The sequence below is a fragment of the Dermacentor silvarum genome, chromosome 8, assembly GCF_013339745.2.
Source record: "Dermacentor silvarum isolate Dsil-2018 chromosome 8, BIME_Dsil_1.4, whole genome shotgun sequence".
In the NCBI taxonomy this organism is placed as follows: Eukaryota; Metazoa; Arthropoda; class Arachnida; order Ixodida; family Ixodidae; genus Dermacentor; species Dermacentor silvarum.
In genome coordinates, this window is record NC_051161.1 from 172,567,706 (window position 1) to 172,590,171 (window position 22,466).

The following is a 22,466-nucleotide window of genomic DNA, read 5'->3' on the forward strand; positions in this document are numbered from 1 at the left end:
GAGATCGGCGGAGCAGCCCGGCTTAGCACAACCCACGACGCGGAATACCGTACGGTGTTTCAACTGCGCCCAGACGGGACACATCGCGCGTGAGTGCCCTAACCAGCAGGGAAACGAGACGGGCCGCCGGTAACAGTGCCGGCGGCCAAGGCAACAGCCCGCGAGGCAAACATCATCGCGGCATCTTCTGTCTTTCGAGTCGGAGCGCAGAACAACGGGAATGCCCCCTTCATAGACCTCGCAATCGCGGGGACTAAGTTCAAAGCATTACTCGATACCGGGGCAAGCGCATCGATGATCGGAGACGAGGCCGTCTCCCACCTTGCACAGAGAGGGGTCAAGTTGCGGCAGCGAAAACTACCTCTCCAATTGGCGTGCGGAGAGGCCTGCTCGAATGGCGGCGTGCGACTCGTTGTGCGCTGGAATCAGCGGCGGCAGAGGCAGCGATTCATTCATCTGGCTGGCCTCGCGGTCCCAGTAATCCTCGGCCGAGATTTCTTAGCGAAGAGTGGCATTGTAATCGATTTCGGCAACGGTGGTTACCGGGAAAACCCGTTGGCGCCGCTCACGCCTTTTGCCGCACCGGCAGTCGCCGAAGTGGAAAGGAGGAATCTTTTCGGCGAGAGCAACGCGCCTCGCGAGCGGCCAGAACCGCTGGCGGCGACTTGTCAACACGGATTTTCGCCGAGACCGGATCAGAAAATGTGCGATCTCCTGGCGGACGCCGAGGATCTGACGGAGCGCGAGCGAGACCGCGTCTTATCGTTGTTAAACGACTTCGATGAGATGTTCACAGACCGCCCAGGATGCACGAAGCTGGTGCAACACCGCATCGAGACGGGCGACGCGCAGCCTTGGAAATCCAACCCTAGACCGGTCAGCCCTGCCAAACGGGAGGCAATTGACGCGGCGCTACAGGAGCTGCTCGATGCGGGTATCGTACGGCGGTCCACGAGCCCCTGGGGTTTCCCAGTCGTGCTCGTTCCCAAAAAGGATGGCAGTTCCCGTCTTTGTGTGGATTACCGGCGACTAAATACGGTCACGAAGAAGGATGCGTATCCCTTCCCAAGAGTGGACGAGATAGTGTCCAACCTCGGTGGAGCGAAGTACTTCTCGACGTTGGATGCTAGCAAAGGCTATCTCCAAGTAGAGATGCGACCAGGCGACGAGTGCAAGACGGCATTTACTTGTCACAGGGGCCTCTACGAATTCGTACGGATGCCCTTCGGTCTCTCCGGAAGTCCGAGCACGTTTCAACCGCTGATAGACCGCGTACTCGGGGACGCCAAATGGCACCACGCGCTCGCCTATCTCGACGATATCCTCATATACTCGCACACCTTGAAGAGCACTTGGATCATCTTCGAGACGTCCTGGGAAAACTCCGGGCGGCCGGCCTCACACTCAACCCCGCCAAGGCGCAAATCTGCAGAACAGAAGTGAGCCTACTCGGTTACCGGGTGGAACGAGGGCAGGTGTCCCCAGACCCGGAAAAACTTCGAGCAATCGTCGAGTTTCCAGAACCGCAAGACGTGAGTGGTGTACGCCGTTTTCTTGGGATGGTAGGCTACTACCGACAGTTCATTCTCAATTGCGTACGCATGCAAGCCCCCTTGACAAAGTTGTTGAAAAAGGGCATGGCTTGGGAGTGGGGGCCGGAGCAACGGGAAACCTTCCGCCATCTCACGCAGGCCATCGCAGACACAGCCTCATTGAAGTTACCGGACCTAAACAGGCCCTTCGTGATCCAGACAGACGCCTGCGATTTCGGAATTGGCGCAGTACTCCTTCAGGCGGAAGAGACTGAGCTTCGCCCGGTGGCATTCGCGAGCCGCGCGATGACCCCGGCGGAGCGCAACTATTCAGTGACGGAGAAAGAATGTTTGGCAGTCATCTATGCACTCCGAAAGTTCGAGATGTACCTAGAGGGAACGAGGTTCACGGTCGAGACCGATCATATGGCCTTGGCGTGGCTGACCCGCCTCCGTGAGCCGAGCGGGAGGCTTGCGCGTTGGGCCCTGACCTTACAGCGCTTCGAGTTTGAAATCCACTATCGCAAAGGAACCACAAACGTGGTCGCCGATGCGCTGTCACGGGCGCCGGTGAGAGACGCGCCGCCGGCCGGCCGCGAGGAGGAGGAGGGGGCGGCCGAGCCGCTCTCATCGACGGGAAGCCGAGGAGAGAGGAAAACCCCGCCGGCACAAACCCAAGAGCACGTGCATCTCGTTGGGGTGAGACCGCCCCTCGAGATTGCGTTCAGCAGAGATCAGCTCATCAGCGCTCAAAAGGACGACGCTCACTGTCAAAACCTGGTCGCCAGCCTCAGAGAAGAGACGGACCCGGAGAGACGAGTCGGAGAGCACCCACAAACCGCCTGTACGACGGGGGGCGCGGACTCGGACGGTGAGCTGGAGAACTATCTGCTTGATGGGGACGGGGCTCTGTTGAAATACGTGCCAGGCAAAGAAGACTCAAACGAGAGATTCAAAGCCGTCATCCCACGCCAGCTCAGACGAGCGGCATTGCAGCATTACCACGACACAGATGGCCATGGGAGCGCATCAAAGACATGGAAGAAACTGTGTCGGTTCGCAACCTGGCCGGGCATGAAGCGTGATGTATGTAAATACGTGCAAACCTGCCACGTTTGCCAAGCAAGGAAGCCGAGAGGCGGGAAGCCGCCCGGCTTGTTACAACCGATCGTGAGCACGAAGCCATGGGAACTCGTGGCGTGCGACTTGATCGGACCGCTGCCGCGCAGTAAGAGAGGGCACAAATTTGTGCTAGTCATCACTTGCCACTTCAGTGGAATCGCTGAACTGTACCCACTACGAGCAGCGACAACGAAGGAGGTCCTGAAAAAACTATCGGAGACCTTCTGTCTCCATGGGTTCCCCGAGCGACTGATCACCGACAATGCATCGTATTTCACGTCGAAAATCTTCGGAGATACATGCGCAGCGATGGGTGTCCGGCAGGTGAAGACAACGTGCTACCATCCTCAGTCGAACGTGACAGAGCGCCGGAATCGAGATGTGAAGCCACTACTTGGGGCATACGCCCAAGCACACAACGACTGGGACGAGCACCTAGATGCGATCTCCTTCGCCCTAAAAACGAGTGAAAACCGTTCGACGGGTTTCACGCCAGCTTTTCTGATGTTCGGGAGGGATCTCCAGACACCGACGGACACAATCTTGGCCAAACGGACAGACACACCCGGAGCAAAAACAGCAATCGCCGAATATGCCCGGCAAATGCGTGATCGCCTGGTAAACGCCGTGATAGAAGCGAGTAGCAACCATGAAGGGGCAAGGGCGAGTCAAAAGGCTGCCTACTACCGGGCGCACCGGGACATGGAATTCCAAACAGGGGACCTGGTCCTGAAACGCAATCACGCACTCAGCGACGCGAGCACCGGGTTTGCCGCGGGTTTAGCACCCAAATGGGTGGGACCCTTCGAAGTGGCAGAGAAATTCTCGCGACTAAACTACCAACTAAGAGACCTGAACACAGGTCGTATCAGCGCCAAAACGCACGTCGGGGAGCTGAAGCGTTACTTCCGTAGGGAAGACACTGAGGAAGCGGCTGCCCCGGAGACGCGTAACCGCACATCGAGCGCTACACACCGCTACAACACCAGAAGCCAACGAGGGAGCGGCCGGCGGTGAGAGAGAGAGAGAGAGAAAGTGTGTAGGGAGGCAGCGAAAGCGCTCTTCCTCAAGACTAGTTCCCCAGTCAACCGGCAGGGAGCGCTGAGCTCTCGACTACCCCGGATGTCCCCTGAGCCACAGGGATTTCTCAGAAACCTCTCTGCCCTCTCTACCCTCGCCCTGGCCTTCGCCTTCCTCTCGCCCTGGCCTTCGCCTTGCTGACACGAACGAGTGAACACGGCCGCTACGAGCAGCGATGACGACAAACGTGCAACACCGGACCCCGACCGTCGGCCAACAACAACCGATCCCGGGAACATCTCAAGCCAGGCGGCGTGGACCCGGAGGCGGCCAGCGGACCGATGCAGCCGGTGGCGGCCCGGGCAACGCGCGACGAGCGGGGCGGTCACGCCGTCCCTGGCTCGACCGGCGACCACGAGGGCGCGAAGCCTACCGCGACGAGGGGGCTTCCGGATCGTCGGATCGATCCCAGCACCGGGGCGATAGAGAGCGAGTGCCCCGGGACGACGCTAGCCGGCCGGAATACCCAAACCCACGACCAGCACGGGAACCGCGTCGGACCATCGCCACGTGGACCGGCCAAGTGGGGGACCAGCCGCCCCGAGTTTATGCGAGCGCGGCACCCTGGCGTGACCAGATGCGGGTGCCGTCCGCGCTCGCCTTGGAGAGTGTGCCACGTATCTTCAAGGGATGCACACTCCAAGACTTCGGGGCGGCCCAACCCGGCATGGTCCTGGCCACCGATCCCGGGGCCAAATACTGCGAGGCCTGTGGCGGCCTCGTGGTAAACCTCGCCCGGCACGAGGCCTCGAGGCTGCACCGGGACCGTGCGAAGGCCGGGACCCCCAGGAAAGACCGGTCCCCCCACCGAGACGCGGCTGAGGTGCGGGCCCGAATGGCGCGGAATCCGGAATTCGCGGCGTTGGTGCTGGGACCGGAGCTGCCGGAGCTGCCGGAACCCAGCGCGGAGGCCGTCGACCTCGAACAGGAGGAGGCCTTGGAGGTCGACCTCCTGGAGTTGTGAGCCCACCAGGCTCAGTGGGTAACTTGAGCCCAAGTTACCATCGGTCTTAAGGGGGGAGGGATGTGGGGATTATGGAAACCGATAATTCCGCACGTCCAGAGGCGCGCCAGGAGACGCGAGTAGAGCAGACGCTCCTTGCACGGTTCTCCCGCTCGGGAAGGCCAGGCGGCTTCCCGGCGGCGCGAGCTCACCCCCTCCCGTCGAACCGGTCACATACGTAGACCGTCACGTGGCCGCGGAGTCCCGCGCCCATTGGACCGAGCCCAGAACAAGGCGGGGCGGTCGCGATCGGCGCGACCGGCGCACGCCGGGGACGGAGGGAGACGACTGCGAGCCGCGACGAAGGACGGAGCTCAGGTAACCATCTTGTTCCCTTTCTTTGTCGTGCCCTACCTTGTTCGACCACGCTCGACCCCGACAAACGTCGAGGTCGACTCTATAGCCTGCTTCCAAGCGAATTCCCCCTGGAGCAATAAACCCTGTTTGTACTTGTTACACTATCGTGCGTTGTCGTGTTTCTGCCAGTCCTGATACCGCCGAACCCCGGTAGTACAGGGCAAGCACAAGGGAGTTGACCGTCAGCCGCGACGAAGGACGGAGCTCAGGTAACCATCTTGTTCCCTTCCTTTGTCGTGCCCTACCTTGTTCAACCACGCTCGACCCCGACAAACGTCGAGGTCGACTCTATAGCCTGCTTCCAAGCGAATTCCCCCTGGAGCAATAAACCCTGTTTGTACTTGTTACACTATCGTGCGTTGTCGTGTTTCTGCCAGTCCTGATACCGCCGAACCCCGGTAGTACAGGGCAAGCACAAGGGAGTTGACCGTCAAGCCTACGCCTTAGGTACAAAGGCGGCTTGAGAGAACCCGGAGACCACAATCTATGGCAAAAACTCAGCGCACAAAGTTAATAAAGAAGGAAGAAGTGACGTATACACAGCAATAAAGTCCCGAGTCACGACTCGGGTTAACAGAAGTAATGCACAGAAAAGAAAAAGCGTACAGAAACCACACGACACAATATATCAGAAAAGCAACAATACAGTGTGTTGGCTGTTCTTAAGAGCAACTTGCCCAAAATGAGAAAAAAAAGCGAACTTGATGCTTCAACGTTGCCTGTTCGTCCTCGGAAAGGTAGGGCAGCTTGCCCAGAATGTGAAAGACAGACTTTATGCTACAACACTTGCAGACCTGTTGCCTCTTCTTATGTGTCGCTCTCATCAAAAACTTAGAGCCCAAGTTACTTGCGTCTGGGCGTTGCTGTGACGCTTCCAAGTTGAAATAGATGGTAGTCATCACTTATCCAAAATTGTGGACCTTAATTGGTGCTACAAAGCGGTATCAGAGGGCTAACAGCCGAAGAAAACCACTTTCGCTCATTATTTTTCAAAAAGGCTGCACACAGTGCATTATCACTGTCATTGTTTTTCACAAAGGCTGTACACAGTGCGTTATCACTGTCATCATTTTTTACAAAGGCTGTACATATTGCGTTATCACTCTCATTGTTTTTCACAAAGGCTGTACATAGTGCATTATCACTGTCATTGTTTTTCACAAAGGCTGTACACAGTGCGTTATCACTCATTTTTTTACAAAGGCTGTACATAGTGCCTTATCACTGTCATTGTTTTTCACAAAGGCTGTACATAGTGCATTATCACGGTCATTGTTTTTCACAAAGGCTGTACAGTGCATTGTCACTGTCATCATTTTTTTACAAAGGCTGTACATAGTGCCTTATCCTTGTCATTTTTTTTCACAAAGGCTGTACACAGTGCGTTAACACAGTCATTATTTTTCACAAAGGCTGTACACAGTGCGCTATGACTCACAAGCTATGATAATAAAGGGGCAGCGTCCGCAACCCCATCAACAGCTGCAGTTTTGGACAATCTTATGAAAAGTTTTGATGGGCGTGGTGAGGAGGTTGACGAGAAGCTAATATACGAAAGGCATGAAAATGTGAACCATGCCCACTTCATACTGTGTTCCTTACCCGCTTGAATATATTTCAACACGCGCTTTTGCTATCGTTATATTACTTGAGCTGGAGAGATAAAGTGCACATAGTGACCGACGACCCACACTAACGTGCAGAGTTCGCCCGCATATGCTACAAAAATACAGAGAGGCTACCAAGCATAATTTCTTTTTAAGGTCATACTCTTCATAGTGGGTAAACAAAAGAATGGACATAACGAAGGAGTGGTTAGTCCCGTTGAACTTGATAGAGGGCCATAATGAGGTCTTATGTAACGAAGTAATGACTATAACAAAGCTATTGCAGGATTCGGTTCAACTTGAATGCTTTTGTGTAAAGTAGCCGCTAATTGCTAAGCTTTGAACTTGTCAAGCTGTATACCTGAAATTGAAGACTGGAACCTAACCCTATCTAAGTTTCAGTTCACAAAACGCACATGCCAACATAAACGAACCCGGCAAAACATTTTCAGAAACTTCTCGCGACACCCAGCAGAGCAGAAATGAAAATCGCCAACACTTGAGAGATGGTGATACAAAACATCAGACACTTTCAGGTGATGTGCAGTGGCCTCAATAATGGCAAGAAAGTGACATTCAAGTTGTTGTACGTATTCAAAAGCTGCTTCCGATGGCACAGTTAGATTTCCGAAAAGTTTGCTGGGGGACGTGGTATGCTTTGAGCATTGTGAAATACTGATGGGTCCCCTTTAGTGTCTCGCTGTCGTCTATCAATATCTGTGGGCAACTGCAAGTATCACGTGCATTCCGAAGAAAGTATTTGATGAGAAAACCAGCTACATAATATGTAGCGGAGTCATCAATAATATGGGAGTGAATGTTGGTCGCAAGTTCAGAGAGATCGTCTAGAGCGGGAAAGTCGTCAGGCTGTGGCTGTGCACACTCCTCATTATCCACAAGAGACGCACTAGCGAGGGAGAATGGCGAGAGCTCCTGAAGGAGGTCACATTCATCATCCTCGACATTTCCGTATTCTGACAGTTTGAAGAGTTTTCTTATGCAGATGTGCTTCAGGCCACAAATAAATTGTGCTGTATTGGGGTTGGTGTTGCAACCTTGTTTTCGCCTTATGTGGCCAAATATGTTCTCCAGAGGATCCTGTTGAAGTCTGCGTGTTAGCAGGTATTCAAAATTGTAATTTTTGGAGAGGTCGTCCCACAGTTGACAAATAGCCTGAATTGTGATTTGCCAACCAACGACGGTTTGTGGTTGACGTCTGCCATCAAACATCCATGATGCAATCCAGGGAGGCTGGCCTCGAAGAAAGTCAATCAGCTCTGAATCCTTTTTCACGATTGCATGCCGGAGCTTTTGCGAAGTTTTCTTTTTACTCGAGCTGTTCAAGGCATCGAAAATCCTGTCCATACGATCACAAAATTGTGCTGTAGTGATGGCTGAGGCAGGCAGCACTTTCGCATACACCAATGCCGTGATAGCAATCGAAACTGATGCACTGAGGACCTGCGTTGCTCTGCTGACCTTCATATTCTATTTCATATTCATATTCTATTTCATATTGCACATTGAAAACAGCTGCAATAACAGCATAATCACCATTTGCTGTAGGGCACTCAGGCGTGGAGCTGTTGGAGGACACATCTTCTGGAGAGTCTTGTGAAGCTTGTTCAGTACCTCGGACACTGCTGTCGGAACAATCTTGCGAGCAGCCTGCGGAAGTCTCTATATCAATAGTCTGTTGAAGTGAACATAAGTGTTGAAGCAAACAGTAAACTCACCAGTCACACATGTTCCCTTTGTGACAACTGAGCGACTGCCCAAGGTTTCCTCCAGCAAGACGCAGTCAGCAGGAACTCCTTCACCAGCTACATGGGAGCTGCCACCTGTAGAGGTTTGGTCAACAGTCAACTCAGTTCGAAAAAAAAGACAAGTCGACACTGTACACACCCTGCTCCTCGGGGCACTTCAATGTGTGGGAGCCGCTTTTCGAAGCCTCTGCCGCAGACCCTAAAGAAATGAAACAACAACAATTTGTCAGTAAGAGGCTTAAAATAACAAAAACTGAAGCACATCCACACCTTGCAGTGCGGCTTCTGCAGTCATGTCCCAGTCACTACTTGAAGCGATGCTCAGAGAACCTGCATATATGTGTAGTTGATACAAGTTACAAAGCTTGTAGCACAGGGAAATTTAAACCGCCCTTTCAAACGCATGAATTGGTAGGTGGAAGAAAAGAGAATGCATCAACAGAGAAACAAGCAATTTGTGGTTTGTGGAATTATCGACAGTGCCAGCTTTCTTTGATACGAGGTATATGTGTACATGTGCATGAAGGCTTCAAGTTAACGTTAAATAGCCCTTCAATGTATTTCAAAACAAGTTGCACAGGTCAATAGCATAAAAGAATGACAGGAATGTAAAGCTGTTAGGAAGGTAATAGCCCACAATTCACAAAATTTAAGACTTTCGAAGTGTTACTTCTACAGCGAGGTTTCTCCATCGGCTACAAATATCTTCCAGGTTAACTGTCACCACTGATTCAAAAGAAGTGGCTGCTATCGCAGATAATTGAGTTTCTGTCAATCACTTACATGGTGCAATTGGTTGCACACTGGGAACAGCCATTCTTGTAAGCCTTGTGTGCCCAGGGTCCATGAAACTTTCAGCAGTAAAATGGTCGCTGCAAACCCTGTACGTTGCGTACAATAGGCTGGCCGGCTTACTCAGGAGATCATCTCGTCCGGCATACTGCATCCATGCTGTCATCCTGCATCGGCAATGAACTATCAGCTGAAGGCGAAGTGCTCGAACAGTGATTTTGTTATTGTTAGCCTCACTGAGCAAGCACGAAAAGTAACCTTGAAGACATGCAAACCATACAAAAGCTTTAGCGCACCTGCCGTCCCGTGGTATGCGGAAGAAACTCGTCCCTGGCTTCTTGTGGGTTCTGCCATTGTTCAAGCACCACGAAACGCAGCAGTAGCTGCCGTACCTTGGACCGCCGGACGGCATGGCATCAGCGCGGTCTGAAAATGTCAGTAAATGCACACCAGGATTTATTCGTGGTCCGAGGCTTCGGGAAACGCGTCGTGAAGCATGCGAGGCCCAGCGACCGCTCCTCAACAGGGAGTTTTCGAGTTTTCGAATAGCGAAAGCAAAGCTTGCGGGCGTAGCGTTGCGGGCTTCACTTAAGGGGAGCCGCGAGTGTACGACGCGTTCGCCGCTACGCCGCAAGCTTTTCGTACGCTATTCGAGAACTCCCTAATGTTTCGCACCGAGCTCAGCGCACAGCACGCGTCGCCTCGGCTTGACGCCGTGCCCCAGTTTGCTATACTAGGGCGAAATCTTGTACGCGTTCTTGTACGCGTTCCACGATGAGACGGAGGCGTTCCGTTCCATCGAGCCGAACGCGATTCTGCATACGTTGCACAATGTTCACGTCTTGCCGCCGCATACAGCCGCAAACTGTTTTTTTAGCAAACCTCGCCGTCCTCACAAGCTCCAGAAAAAGATTACAACTGCGCGAATAAGACACCACGTAAGAAACACAGAAACGCCCACCCACACGAAGCGCAACGCGTGTGGGCGTGTTTATGTTTCTTACATGGCGTCTTATTCGCGCAGTTGTAACCTTTTTCTGATTCAATGACCCAACTAGCCCAACAACATGTAATTCAACAAGCTTCGCTTGAAACGTACCTCACCTGCTGTCACACACGAAAACACCGAAGCAGCCGACGTTGACGAAACCTTCCCGCTGTCATGCCTATGGTCATGCCTGGGCTTGTCGCATGCTGGTATGGCGAGTACTCTCGGCGCGAAATCGTAGATGCTGCTTATGGCAGTGCGGCTGAACAAAAATAACCACGTAAGGTGTGTTGAATAAATTGTTTTTATGTATAAATAACATGTCAAATATAGGCGCATAATTATTATTTTGTAAAAAACATTCTGTTTAATTGATGATAACTTTTTGTATTTCGCACTTGCGTCCTCTGGCGTTTGGTGAGAGCACTAGTTTGTTACGTGGTCGTGACGTACTTCCTGAGGCCAGATTTCGCGGAGTGTCCTCTCTTAACTTTTTTTTCTTTCTCTATGGCGAGACCTTGAAACTTTTGCTTGCTGTGCGCTTGCTCTTGCCTGGTGCAGCTGGCCGAGGCGCCAGATTTGAAGACGGAGAATCGCGCTATCCGTAGAGACCAAGATGGCGGCGGTAGGTTACGCGGTTGCGGAGATATCGCGGCTTGAAAAATGCCGTTTTTTCGCTATTTTCGAGAAACTCCTCGCCACCTTAGCTTCGATAAACAATTTTTACATCATTTCCGCGCGATTTTCCGTGACGAAATTTTGAAATAAAATAGAAAAGAAGTCATACAAACTGAAAATGTGATTTTCAAAAAATCGTTTTTTTGACCAAATATCGCGATGCGAAAGCCGCGTCCCCCCTTAAGGAACAGGTGCATGATATCCGCCCAGACATGGCCACTATTCCGGCTGGCCGAAGGCACTGTGCAGAATGGCGCCCACGCTCACTGGTACCCCTGTTACACGGGCGGCCTGAACCACGGTTAACCCAACTGCGGTTATCGCAAGACGCAGTTAGTGCAGTTACACTGCAGGTGAATGCTGGTTAGGCCGTTAAGCGCGGTTGACTGCAAACCGAGCTTGGCAATCTCGGTTTAGATTAACTGACGTTTTGCAAACGTTCAAGATGGTGGACGATGCGTCAATGGAGTCCCGTGCAGGTCCTTCGCAGGCCTGTCACGTATTATTGCATCTCTGTCACGTATTATTGCAGAAATATGTATGTCACTGTTTCCAGGAAGAAAACACTTTTGGAAGTTAGTGCTCCGTCTTCTGTATGCATTCTTCTTTCACATGCGCTATACAATCTTTTCTAAAAATGCCATACCAACGAGCCTTAACGTATCCCAATGGTATTTCAGTTAAACTTGAGGCCATATCTGGCACATAGATCTATGTTTAACACTGCGCCAAACCAGGCCTGCGCTAAAGGGTTAAATGATCGTTCCACCACTGGTTGCCATGTGACTAGGTGCTTGGTGCACCCCCTGTCACTCCAAGAGAGCCTATAGCAGACTTGTGAACGACTAGCAATAAGATGATGGTCATTTAACATTGGCATCGCCAAGTTGTCCCATCTCAACTGCGCGTGGTCTCAATGTCATGCCAGGTGGCACAAACAAGTGTCCTTGCCGATGCCGCTCCAGAGTCAACCTCAGTTTTCGCCGTCGAGATGAACTTTTCAACATAAATGGTGAAAAACAAATGGAGTGAACACCACTGCAAGAAAAAAAAATATTAGACTTGACGAATGTTTCAGACTGTGAGGTAATGAAAGATTACTTTGTAGCGCCGGTGGAGACCCGTGTTAACCCAGGTTGGTTCAACTCGTGCGCAGGCCATGCGATGATGGGGGCGCCCCATTCTTGCACTGGAGTGCCGCAGAGGCAGCTCCGGTGCAGTCAGTGCTGCTGTCCTCCTTGTCTGGCCTCGGGGACCTGGATGCCCTGACCGGCTGCCGGTGCCTGGCACTGGGGGGACCGGCACACTTGCTGCTGTGGCGCCACTGGGCGGAGCAGCAGGGCGGTCACTGGCCCACACTGTTGGCACAGGCTGACCTTGCGGCCACGGGGCGCAACGCCCGCCTCGGCCATGTGGGTGCACTTGCACATTTTGCTAGAATTGTGCTCCTACTCTCGAGAAAACCTACAAAGCCTGTTCATTCAACCTTGATGTAATAAAATAGATAGTTGGGCTAGTTGGTATTTTATTAATGGAAAATTAGAGTGCAGGAGCGAGGGAGGCACCTTGACAGGTCACATTTTGTAAAACCCATCTAAGTGCTCTTGCAGCCGCCCTACCTATGTAGGGCAGCAAAATAGTGTTATATAGTTATGCAACATGCCTCCTATTCTGGCAGTCAAAGAATAAATGGGCAGATTACCTTCACAGAATGAAAATTTGTTCATCGTCATCTCTATTGAACATTTAACCTATCACTCGGGGCCATGACAAGCTATCCTCTGTGTGGCTCCCTGCTGCGCTTGACATCTCTTTTAGTACTTCCGCAACTAACCCCTTCACCAGCTCAACACAAAACAAAAATAGTAAAGAATAGCAATGGAAGTGTAAGCATTTGGTCTGGTTGGTTCGTGACATGAGCGGAAAAATAATGGGGCATAAGACAAGGACAGCGCTGTTCTCTCTCCCGTTATATTTTGTGCTGTTTCCTCTCAAAGGATATCTAGTCCGATCTTGCAATCGAGTTCCGCTAATTTCACCCTGTTTAGACGAAAGTGATCTAAATATTCAGTGGGTCGAATTAAACAAGATGCAGAAAAAAATGTCAAAACGCATCGTTGATTCATTGGGTATTATTTGCCCTACTTCCAAAACACCCCCCGAACCAAACGCGCACCCGCTTTCACTGCCCACCCCCCCCTCCCTAGCTAAACTAGCGTAGAAGTCACATTAAAGCTTTTAAACAAGTAGAAAGCCAATGCGCAACCAATGTTTTAGCCAAAAAGGGTTGCACCGGTTATCTAAAGTGGGCTTTGCCGGAATGCATCGTCTTTCCGCGGTTGGCAGGCCCTGAAGCAGTGCGGCCTCTACCACACGCTGGCCGCCTACCTGGAGCCCAGCACGCCCGACCTGGCCGAGTTGCAAGCCGAGTGTGCTTGGCGTTTGGCTAATTGGGACTGCCAGCTGTCCCACGACGACCATGGGTGGTGAGCAAGAAGAGAGCCGACTCTCCCCAAATTTTTCATAAAGCTTACAAACTTGTGCGTCTTCGAGGATTTTATTAATGTTTTGTCAAGGCCTGGGAAAAATAATTTCACAAAAAGGTTTCGCTCGTCAGTCTACGAGCATACCTTCTTCTGATGGTGAAAGGACACTAGAGCCTGCATTGGGCAAGTTTATTCAGACAAGTAGCAGGCAAAATCGGCAACAGCAAAATTGCTAAAAATGTCAGTGTAACCAAAATCAGTTTATTGCTTGTCAGTCTCTTCTGATCCAAGTTTGCTGCTGCTTGTGTGCTGCATCTGAAGGTAATGTGCATCTCACAAAAGCTGTGTGCTCAGTGTCATCTGTCTGAAACCTGTCTAAGTCTTATTGATAGGCCCTAAATCCACCAACTTTTTTACATCACTTGATGCGACCCAACACATGACTCTTCCAAGTTTAAATGATAAAAGTGCTCTTATACAGTGTATATGCACAGGGAAGGCCATTTTAGTAATGTCTAGCCCAAATGGCTCAATGATGCGCGTGCAACCAGCTCCGCTATATGTGTAGACTATGTTACTCTAAACTGAAACCTCTATCTGGTATATAGATGTATGTTGGACATTGCTCGAAAATTACTTGTCAGATTAATAATTAAATTCTGGGGTTTTGTGTCAAAAACCACAAAATGTTTGAGGCACGCCATAGCGAATTGATTTAGAACACCTAGGGTTCTTTAACATCCACCCAATGCACGGTACACAGGTGTTTTTCCATTTCGCCCCCATCAAAATGCAGCTGTCGCAGCCAGGATTTGATGCCACATCGTCGGGCTTAGCAACGCAACACCCTAAGCCACCATGGCAGGTGCTTGTCGCTGCCCCAAATCAGGTTTTTGCCTGCGCTGCACCAAATAGTCCGATGGCTGCCGTTCCATCACTGCAAAGGTACTAATTGCAGTAATCACCCGTAAAACTTTTCAGATTGGAATTACGTCAACACCACAGTGACAGTGTCATTCAAACACAGTAAATGTAGTTTCGAACTCCTACTCGCCGCAGTGGTGAGGTGGCTTTGGTATTGCACTGCTAAGCTCAAGGCCGCGGGATTTCGGTGGGGGCGAAATTCAAAACCGCCTGTGTACCGGGCGTTGGGTGGACGTAAAAGAACGGCAGATAGTCGAAATTAATCCTGAGTCCCCCACTACGGCGTGCCTTATAATCATACCATAGTTTTGGCACATAAAAGCCCAGATTTCTTTTTTTTTTTCATTGTCCTAATTGCTGTTAAGGTAAACAAATTTGCCCATCACATCAAGTGTCTTCTGCAAACCAGCCCCTACAGCTCATGATTAGGTCAACTATGCTTTCAACAATATTTGTTGCTCACCTGGCCGATGCAGCTCGAGCTCGCCGAACGCTTAGATTGAATGCTGACATGCTCTCGATGTGCACCTCTTCTGACCATCGTGATGGGGGCGTGAGCATTCGTCACGTTTGCTTATAGTAGCTTCGACCATACAGAGCCAACAGTCAGGAAAGTCAAGGAAAGCATAGGGTAATTAGCTATGGTTGAAATTGTGGGGTCAAACACGCGCTCTTGGGACAAAGGAGCGACAACACAGTAGTGCAAACAAACAAAAGGGCATTTATTGCGCATTTCATAAAGTAATACATGCTAGCCGAATTATTACGCATAGAACATTCACATGGGCGCGCGACACAGCAAGGAAGTCCGACTCACCGCGACCGGATAGCGAGCGAATATGTTCGCCCCATGCTATGACACCATCGCCTAGTCGTTCACGTGTATGGTCACGCGAACGGTGGCACGTTCGAACGATCCGTGTTCGTCCATACCGGCACCCTGCTCCTAGCACGCGCCACGCGAGACAGTCTCGCGCAGCGTGGCGCACGCGCGGGACGTCCGCATCGCCACCGACTCCCAACCCAAAGAGGAAGCGCCTTCGACCTTTTCCTCCCAAGTCACCCTGCCGTTCGGTGGGTTAGCATTGCGACACTTGCGTCATCTCTCCAATACGCCGCAACCACTACGACCGCCGCCGGCGCTTAGCCACACGGAGAAGCCGGATTACAGGAGACGTGAGCTATGCGGGGAAAACAACATTAGGGGACGCGTGAGAGTCGTGCATCCCCACACAATTGAAATGTAGAAAATAATAAAGGGAAAATGTAAGCGGCCAAAAAGATAACTGGTCACCTGTGTGAGATGAACCTCCGCATTATGCGTGCTTTGCACAACCAATTGCGTATGGGTACAACCATCAAGCTGTCCACTATCTTGTCATTTACCAGATCTAGCCTTTGGAGTGTTAGCCAGCACCACTCATTAGCTTCATTGCCTGTTGGCCAACCTGACGCCAACACCGAGCCCCTGTTCTCCTCATTCGTGCATAGAGAGGATCTCGAATCTGGCAGCCTGGATGGCATTTGAAGCATATGAAGGTTTATTAGCCACGTGCCTGCTCTCCTAATTAGGTTCACATGCTTTGTGAATTCATCGGGCAAAAATGGTTGTTCATCATTACACTAAACTCGTTTTCCTGTTTGCACTTTCGTGGAAACCTTACACCTGCTCCAAACACAGCAGCAGGCATTTCAAAAGTAATTATTCAATGACTGCTCGAAAATGCTCAAGGGAATTCCTGCCTTTGCTCAAGAAACATGACTGCTATAGCTTACACAGCTTAAGGCGAGTTCAAGCCCATTATGGCAGTGCTGCAGCTTGTAATTACAAACAAAGGCCCTGTGTGCACTGCACACATTCCTTTAAATATTATGAGTGACTGGTGTCTGCAACACTTATCTGTTACAACTAGTTTCAAGTTGTAGGTCATCCCCTGCCAAGCTGCAGGTGTATTTGGTGCATTGAGTGGTGCACGCTTATCATGAACTGTTAACGTAGAAGTACTGCTTAATAGTGGCACACACTATAGTAGCTTGGCGTGTTGAACTTATATGAATGAATGCTAGAGAAACAGAATCAAACATACAAGCTTGCTGTGGCCACGAGAGCCGATCCATTCCTCGCAACTCCTGACAGCAGCACGAGGTTGTCTGTAGAACATGTTGCTGGGCCAGTTGGTTCAAGTCTAGGCGAAAAGGAACAACAGCACAAGACAGAAGTACGCACGCCTTGTGTTGCCGTTCCTGTTGCGCTGCTTTCACCATGAAGATCAACCAATTCGTCCAGTTTTATAGTCTATGGCAAGTCTAGGGGGTACACGACGTGGAAACAATGACTTTGCAAGAGGGCGTAGGAAAGAACAGAGCGAGCACTAAACTTGAACTATTTAGTCGTAGTGCGAATTCACAAGAATACAACACCTGCGCATTGTGTCAATGTCACGATTTTGGCCACTCTAGAAAGTGATAGAAAAACATTAACACAAAAACGGGGAAGAGAAAATGACGAAAGAATACTACAAAGAATAACTCTATAAACAAAGGCCAAATCCCTGTCCTCGCTACTCATGCACAACAAAGCAACTCTTAAAGTATAGTTTCTCACTCCTAATAAGGCAAAGGGCAAGCAGTCTGACCTTCACGATGTCATGGTAGCTGGTCGGCGTGTCAAAAGACGCCTCCTGTGTAACTCCAACGTGATGCAGACGTCAGCCTCTGTCGTCGCTTGATGCGGCTCGCTTCCGCAGTGGCGGCAGTGGATTCATGTGGCACAGGACAGGGTCGTAATCGGTAGTGCGCCTGGTCGATGATGTGGCCAGGCAGTCGCTTCCGTGGCACTGGATGGTGGCAGGTGACGGCACCACGGGGCTGGACCGGCGCCGTGGAGTACTGCCATGGCACCGTGACCTGGTCTCAGAAGCTGGAGCTGACCAACTCTCAGACTACCCCTATCTGTTCCGGGTCCCTGAAGACTCCGAATCACGTTAGCAATGCCAGCTCATCTGTATTCTCCTTTTTGTCTTTTTTTTTTCTTATTTCAATTCATATATCATCATCATCATCAGCCTATATTTATGTCCACTGCAGGATGAAGGCCTTTCCTTGCGATCTCCAATTGCCCTGTCTTGTGCTAGCTGATTCCAACTTCCGCCTGCAAATTTTCTAAATTTCATCACTTCACCTATTCTTCTGCTGACCTCGACTGCACCTCCCTTCTCTTGGTATCCATTCTGTAACTAATGCTCCACCAGTTATCCATCCTACGCATTACATGACCTGTCAATTAGAATAACAGTTATCCCCGTTTGCTCTCTGATCCACACCGCTGTCTTCCTGTCTCTTAACGTTAGGTGTAACACTTTTCGTTCCATCGCTCTTTGTGCAGTCCTTAACTTGTTCTCGAGCTTCTTTGTTAACCTCCAATTTTCTGCCCCATATGTTAGCACCGGTAGAATGCAATGATTGCACACTTCTTTTCAACGGCAATGGTAAGCTCCCAGTCAGGATTTGGCAATGCCTGCCGTATGCACTCCAACCCATTTTTATTCTTCCGTAAATTTCCTTCTCATGATCAGGTGAGTAGTTGACTTGGATAAACGTACTCCTTTACAGATGCTCACTGGCGATCCTGTATTCTTGTTCCTTTGCGAGGCTATTGAACATTACCTTTGTTTTCTGTATATTAATCTTCAACCCCACTCTTACACTTGCTCAGTTAACGTCCTCAATCATTTGTTGTACAGTTAAACCTGCTTATAACCAATCTTCATATAACGAATTCCTGGATATAACGAAGTTTTTCTATTCCCTGCCATTACTCCATAGAAGCACATGTATTTGAGACCTCTACGTAACGAAGTGGCAGCAGGAGACCCCCTCGATATAACGAATTTCCCCCTCCGACAGCCTAGAGATTTCGCCCCAAATATTGTCATGTTTACGCGAGCGGCAACCGGAAGCACCTTATCCGCCGCGACGGAATGCGAAGCTAGCGCACGTGTGCGTGCGTGTGCAAGGCGGGCCTGCATCCCTCGACCCGGCGATCTTGCCGCCGCGGGCGTGACCTTTCCCCCTCCCTTTATTCAAACCTGATCCTGCCGCTTGCTGCAGCTGGCCTAGCCCGCCAAGCCGGCACTCTCTCCTTTTCTAGTTGATGTTGCCGACGCGCTGCTACACGCTGTGACACATCACACTCGATGTGTGCGGACGTGCGCTGTCAAACGCTGGCGGCGTGTGGAAGCGCCGCTGGAGAAGCGAGCGAAGTGGCCTTCGTGCTGTTGTCTATCGCTTAAACGCAAACTGAGCGCCAAGAACACACAGCACGCACAAAGCTACGAGCCGCCGACACACCTACACTGCTCGACTCTGCCCCAACGCAGATCGCTTTCAAGATACGGCCCGCACGACCGCGCACTGCCGCGCAGTACGCAGTTGATGCCAGAGTACAGTACAAGGCCGCCACGCTATCCCTGCCCCCTCGCTCGCTCGCCGGTGCCTCGAGCGCAAGGGAAGAAGGCGCGCTTCCTCGCTGCTTTTCTTGTGCACGCGAGATTAGACGCGGTCGTCGGCTCCCCTCGCACGTTTTCACTCTCACATACAGCATACGGCGCGCGGCGACTGCGTTATCGCCCTTGCAGTTTATACGGGATATCTATGAGCCAAAACCAATTTTAGGGCCACAATGCGTCACAGACACCGTCTTTATGTAGCAAATACGGATCTTAAGGGCCATACTTTTTCTGGCGGAAACAGAAAATACGTCATAGTTGTCGGCCCCGGCACTTTGGGCGGCCAGTGCCATCGTCAAGCCACTAAGCCAAGCGACATGAAAAGTAAAAATGGCCGCTCGGGCCGGCGCGGGGTGGTAGTTCGCAACCTATGATGCGGGAACGGTCCCACAGTTGCGATGCAACAGCGGGGTTACCAATGCATTGGGTTCTATGGGAGCTCTGCCGGGACCGGCCGAAAACGACGTAACAGCCGGGAAAACGCAGCCCCCAGGAACATAACAGCGTGGTTCTACTGTAACACTATACGACGCTACGACGTCATCGTGACGCTCGCTCTTCGTTTCCGATGCCTCGCGCTTGTGCGAAACGACACGCGTCCACGTATCCAGTGCCTGGTGTGACATTCCAAGGATGAGTGCTTTTACGAAAACGGAAAACGGGTGCGCGTTACAATTTAGGGCACGTTTGAATCGAGTAAATACTGTAAGCGTTTCTATTTTTAATTTTGTGCCGAACCTGCATATAACGAAATCCTCTTTATATCGAAGCTTTTTGGGAATTTGTCAATTTCGTTATATCCAGGTTTAACTGTATTTCATCCCCTTTGTTGCTGAATAGGACAATGTCATCTGCAAACCGAAGGTTGCTGAGATATTCGCCATTGATCCTCACTCGTAAGCCTTCCCAGTCTAAAAGCTTGAATATTTCTTCTAAGCTTGCAGTGAATAGCATTGGAGAGATTGTGTCTCCTTGCTTGACCCCGTTCTTGATAGGTAACTTTATACTTTTCTTGTGGAGAATGTCGGGATATGGAATGTCGGGATATGGGGGGGAATGCCAACGGCTCTCTGCCTCGGTACACCGAGCCCCACGGTTGGCGCATGCCTGCCCATCAACGGCGGTCCGATACAAGCTCGAGGAAATAATGGATGACAACCACGTGTTCACTTGGACAGCATTTATTACGACGGCAACTAACACTTCGAGCACGCCAGCTAGCTATAGTTGACATCACTGAGGGTTCCATCAAAGAGAATAATACACTACGTAAAGAAGGGATTCCGACTTACCAACGAGGAAATACAGGAGGCCGCGGCGATTGCCGCAGCGAGAACGCGGTTGACTAACCGCGTGCAGGAATACGGGAGCAGCGGCGGAGCCTTCCGCTGTCGCCGCTTGCTGGGGACCAAATAGACCTGGGCAATGTCAGTGGGATCTCACGTGACACACCCGGTGGCGCTGATAGCGCTTGCGATTCCCGTGCGCCGCCCACGATAGGAAAGCTTCCCTTCTCCCCACCCTGCCTGGTGCGCATGCGCCCGATGCGACGTTCACCGCGTCTGCGGCAGTCATGGGACTCGAAGATTCCCACAAGAACCAAGGTAGCTGTGGAATCTTTGTAGATATTTGCCAGGATATTCACGTATGCCTCCTGTACTCCTTCATTACGCCATGCCTCTATTACTGCTTGTATAATTACTTAATCATATGCTTTTTCATAATCTGTGAAAGCCATATAGAGAGGTTGATTGCACTCCGCAGATTTCTAGATTACCTGATTGATGACAGGGATATGATCCATCATAGAATATCCCTTCCTGACGGCAGCCTGTTCTCTTGGTTGATTGAAGTCAGGTGTTGTCCTGAGTCTATTGGAAATTATCTTGGTGAATATTTTATAAAGTACTGAAAACAAGCTAATGGGCCTATAATTTTTCAATTCTCTAACGTCTCCCTTCTTATGGATTACTATAATGTAGGCATTCTTCCAGTTCTCTGGTACACTTGAAGTCACGAGGCATTGCGTGTAAAGGGCCGCAAGCTTTTCAATCATGATATCTCCTCCATCTTTGATTAAATCTACTGTTATTCCATCTTCTCCAGCAGCTTTTCCCCTGGTCATGTCTTTCAAGGCCCTTCTAACTTCATCGCTAGTTATAGAAGGAGCTTCTGTATCCGGTTCATCACTATTTCGAATGGAAGAAGCTTGGTTGTTTTGGCTACTGTACAGGTCAGTATAGAATTCTTCTGCTGCTTTTACTATGTCATCGAAATTGCTGATGATATTACTATGCTTATCTTTCAGTGCATACATCTTGCCTTGTCCTATGCCTAGTTTTCTTCTTACTGATTTCATGCTGCGTCCATATTTTACGGCTTCCTCAATTTTTCCCACGTTATAATTTCGAATATCCCTTACTTTTTTCTTGTTGATCAGTTTTGACAGTTCAGCGAATTCTATCTGATCTCTTGAGTTGGACACTTTCATGTTTTGCCGTTTCTTTATTAGGTCCTTTGTTTCTTGGGAGAGCTTCCCTACAGGTTGCTTTGGTGCCTTACCTCCCACTTCAATTGCTGCTTCTGAGATCAGCCTAGTTACGGTTTCATTCATTAGCTCTATGTTATCTTCATCTTCCTGTTCTAAAGCTGCATATTTGTTTGCGAGCACCAGCCTGAATTGGTCTGCTTTTACCCTGACTGCCTCTAGGTTGGCCTGTTTCCTCTTGACTAATTTCACTCTCTCTCTCTTCAAATTGAGAGAAATCCTAGACCTCACTAACCTATGGTCACTGCACTTAACCTTACCTAACGCTTCTACATCCTGCACTGTGCTGGGATCGGCAGAGAGTATGAAATATATTACATTTTTAGTTTCTCGATTAGGGTTTTTCCAGGTCCACTTCCTGTTGCTGTGCTTCCTGAAGAAGGTATTCATTTTTCGGAGCCTATTCCTTTCTGCGAATTCTACTAAATCTCTCCTCTTGCATTTCTAGAATCGATGCTGTAGTTGCCAATTGCTTGCTCACCAACCTGCTTTTACCCACTTTTGCATTGAAGTCACCCATGACTACAGTATGCTGAGTTTGCACCTTTCTCATCGCTAATTCAACATCTTCATAAATTTTTTTTTTTTTTTTTATTGTGACTGGAGGTTGAGGCGTAGGCTTGTACTACCGTTTTGTATACCTCTTATTCAGCTTTATTACGATGACTGCTCTCGTTAATGCTGTAGAATTCATCAATGTTGCTCGCTATGTCCTTATGGATTAGAAATCCAATCCATATTCTCTCTTATCTGGAAGACCTCTGTAGCAGAGGACGTGGCCATAAGTCAGCACTGTATAAGCCTCATCCATTCTTGTAACCTCACTAAGGCCAATAATAACCGAGGCAATGCCTGATAATTCCTCAAACAGCCCTGCTAAGCTAGCCTCACTCGAGAGCCTTCACATGTTGAACGTTGCCAGGTTCAGTTTCCAGTGGCAGCCTGCCCGGACTCAGAGACTCTTAGCACCCTCTGCTGCGTCGCAGGTCTGACCGCCGCCTTGGTCAGGTGCTCCGCAGCCGCTGGGGACTGAGTTAATTGCAGGAGTCATGAGGGAGGTAGTGGCCGAATTCTT

The 22,466-nt window shown here is 50.3% G+C and overlaps 1 protein-coding gene across 1 annotated transcript in view; it reads left to right on the top strand.

Moving 5' to 3' along the window:
• Positions 1-22,466, top strand: part of LOC119461848 (serine-protein kinase ATM) — a 754,892-nt gene that overhangs the window by 476,893 nt on the left and 255,533 nt on the right. The window contains exons 44-45 of the mRNA XM_037723219.2: positions 12,082-12,337; positions 13,272-13,411. Of these exons, the coding sequence (XP_037579147.2) occupies positions 12,082-12,337; positions 13,272-13,411 (396 nt within the window). The remainder of the gene's footprint in view (positions 1-12,081; positions 12,338-13,271; positions 13,412-22,466) is intronic.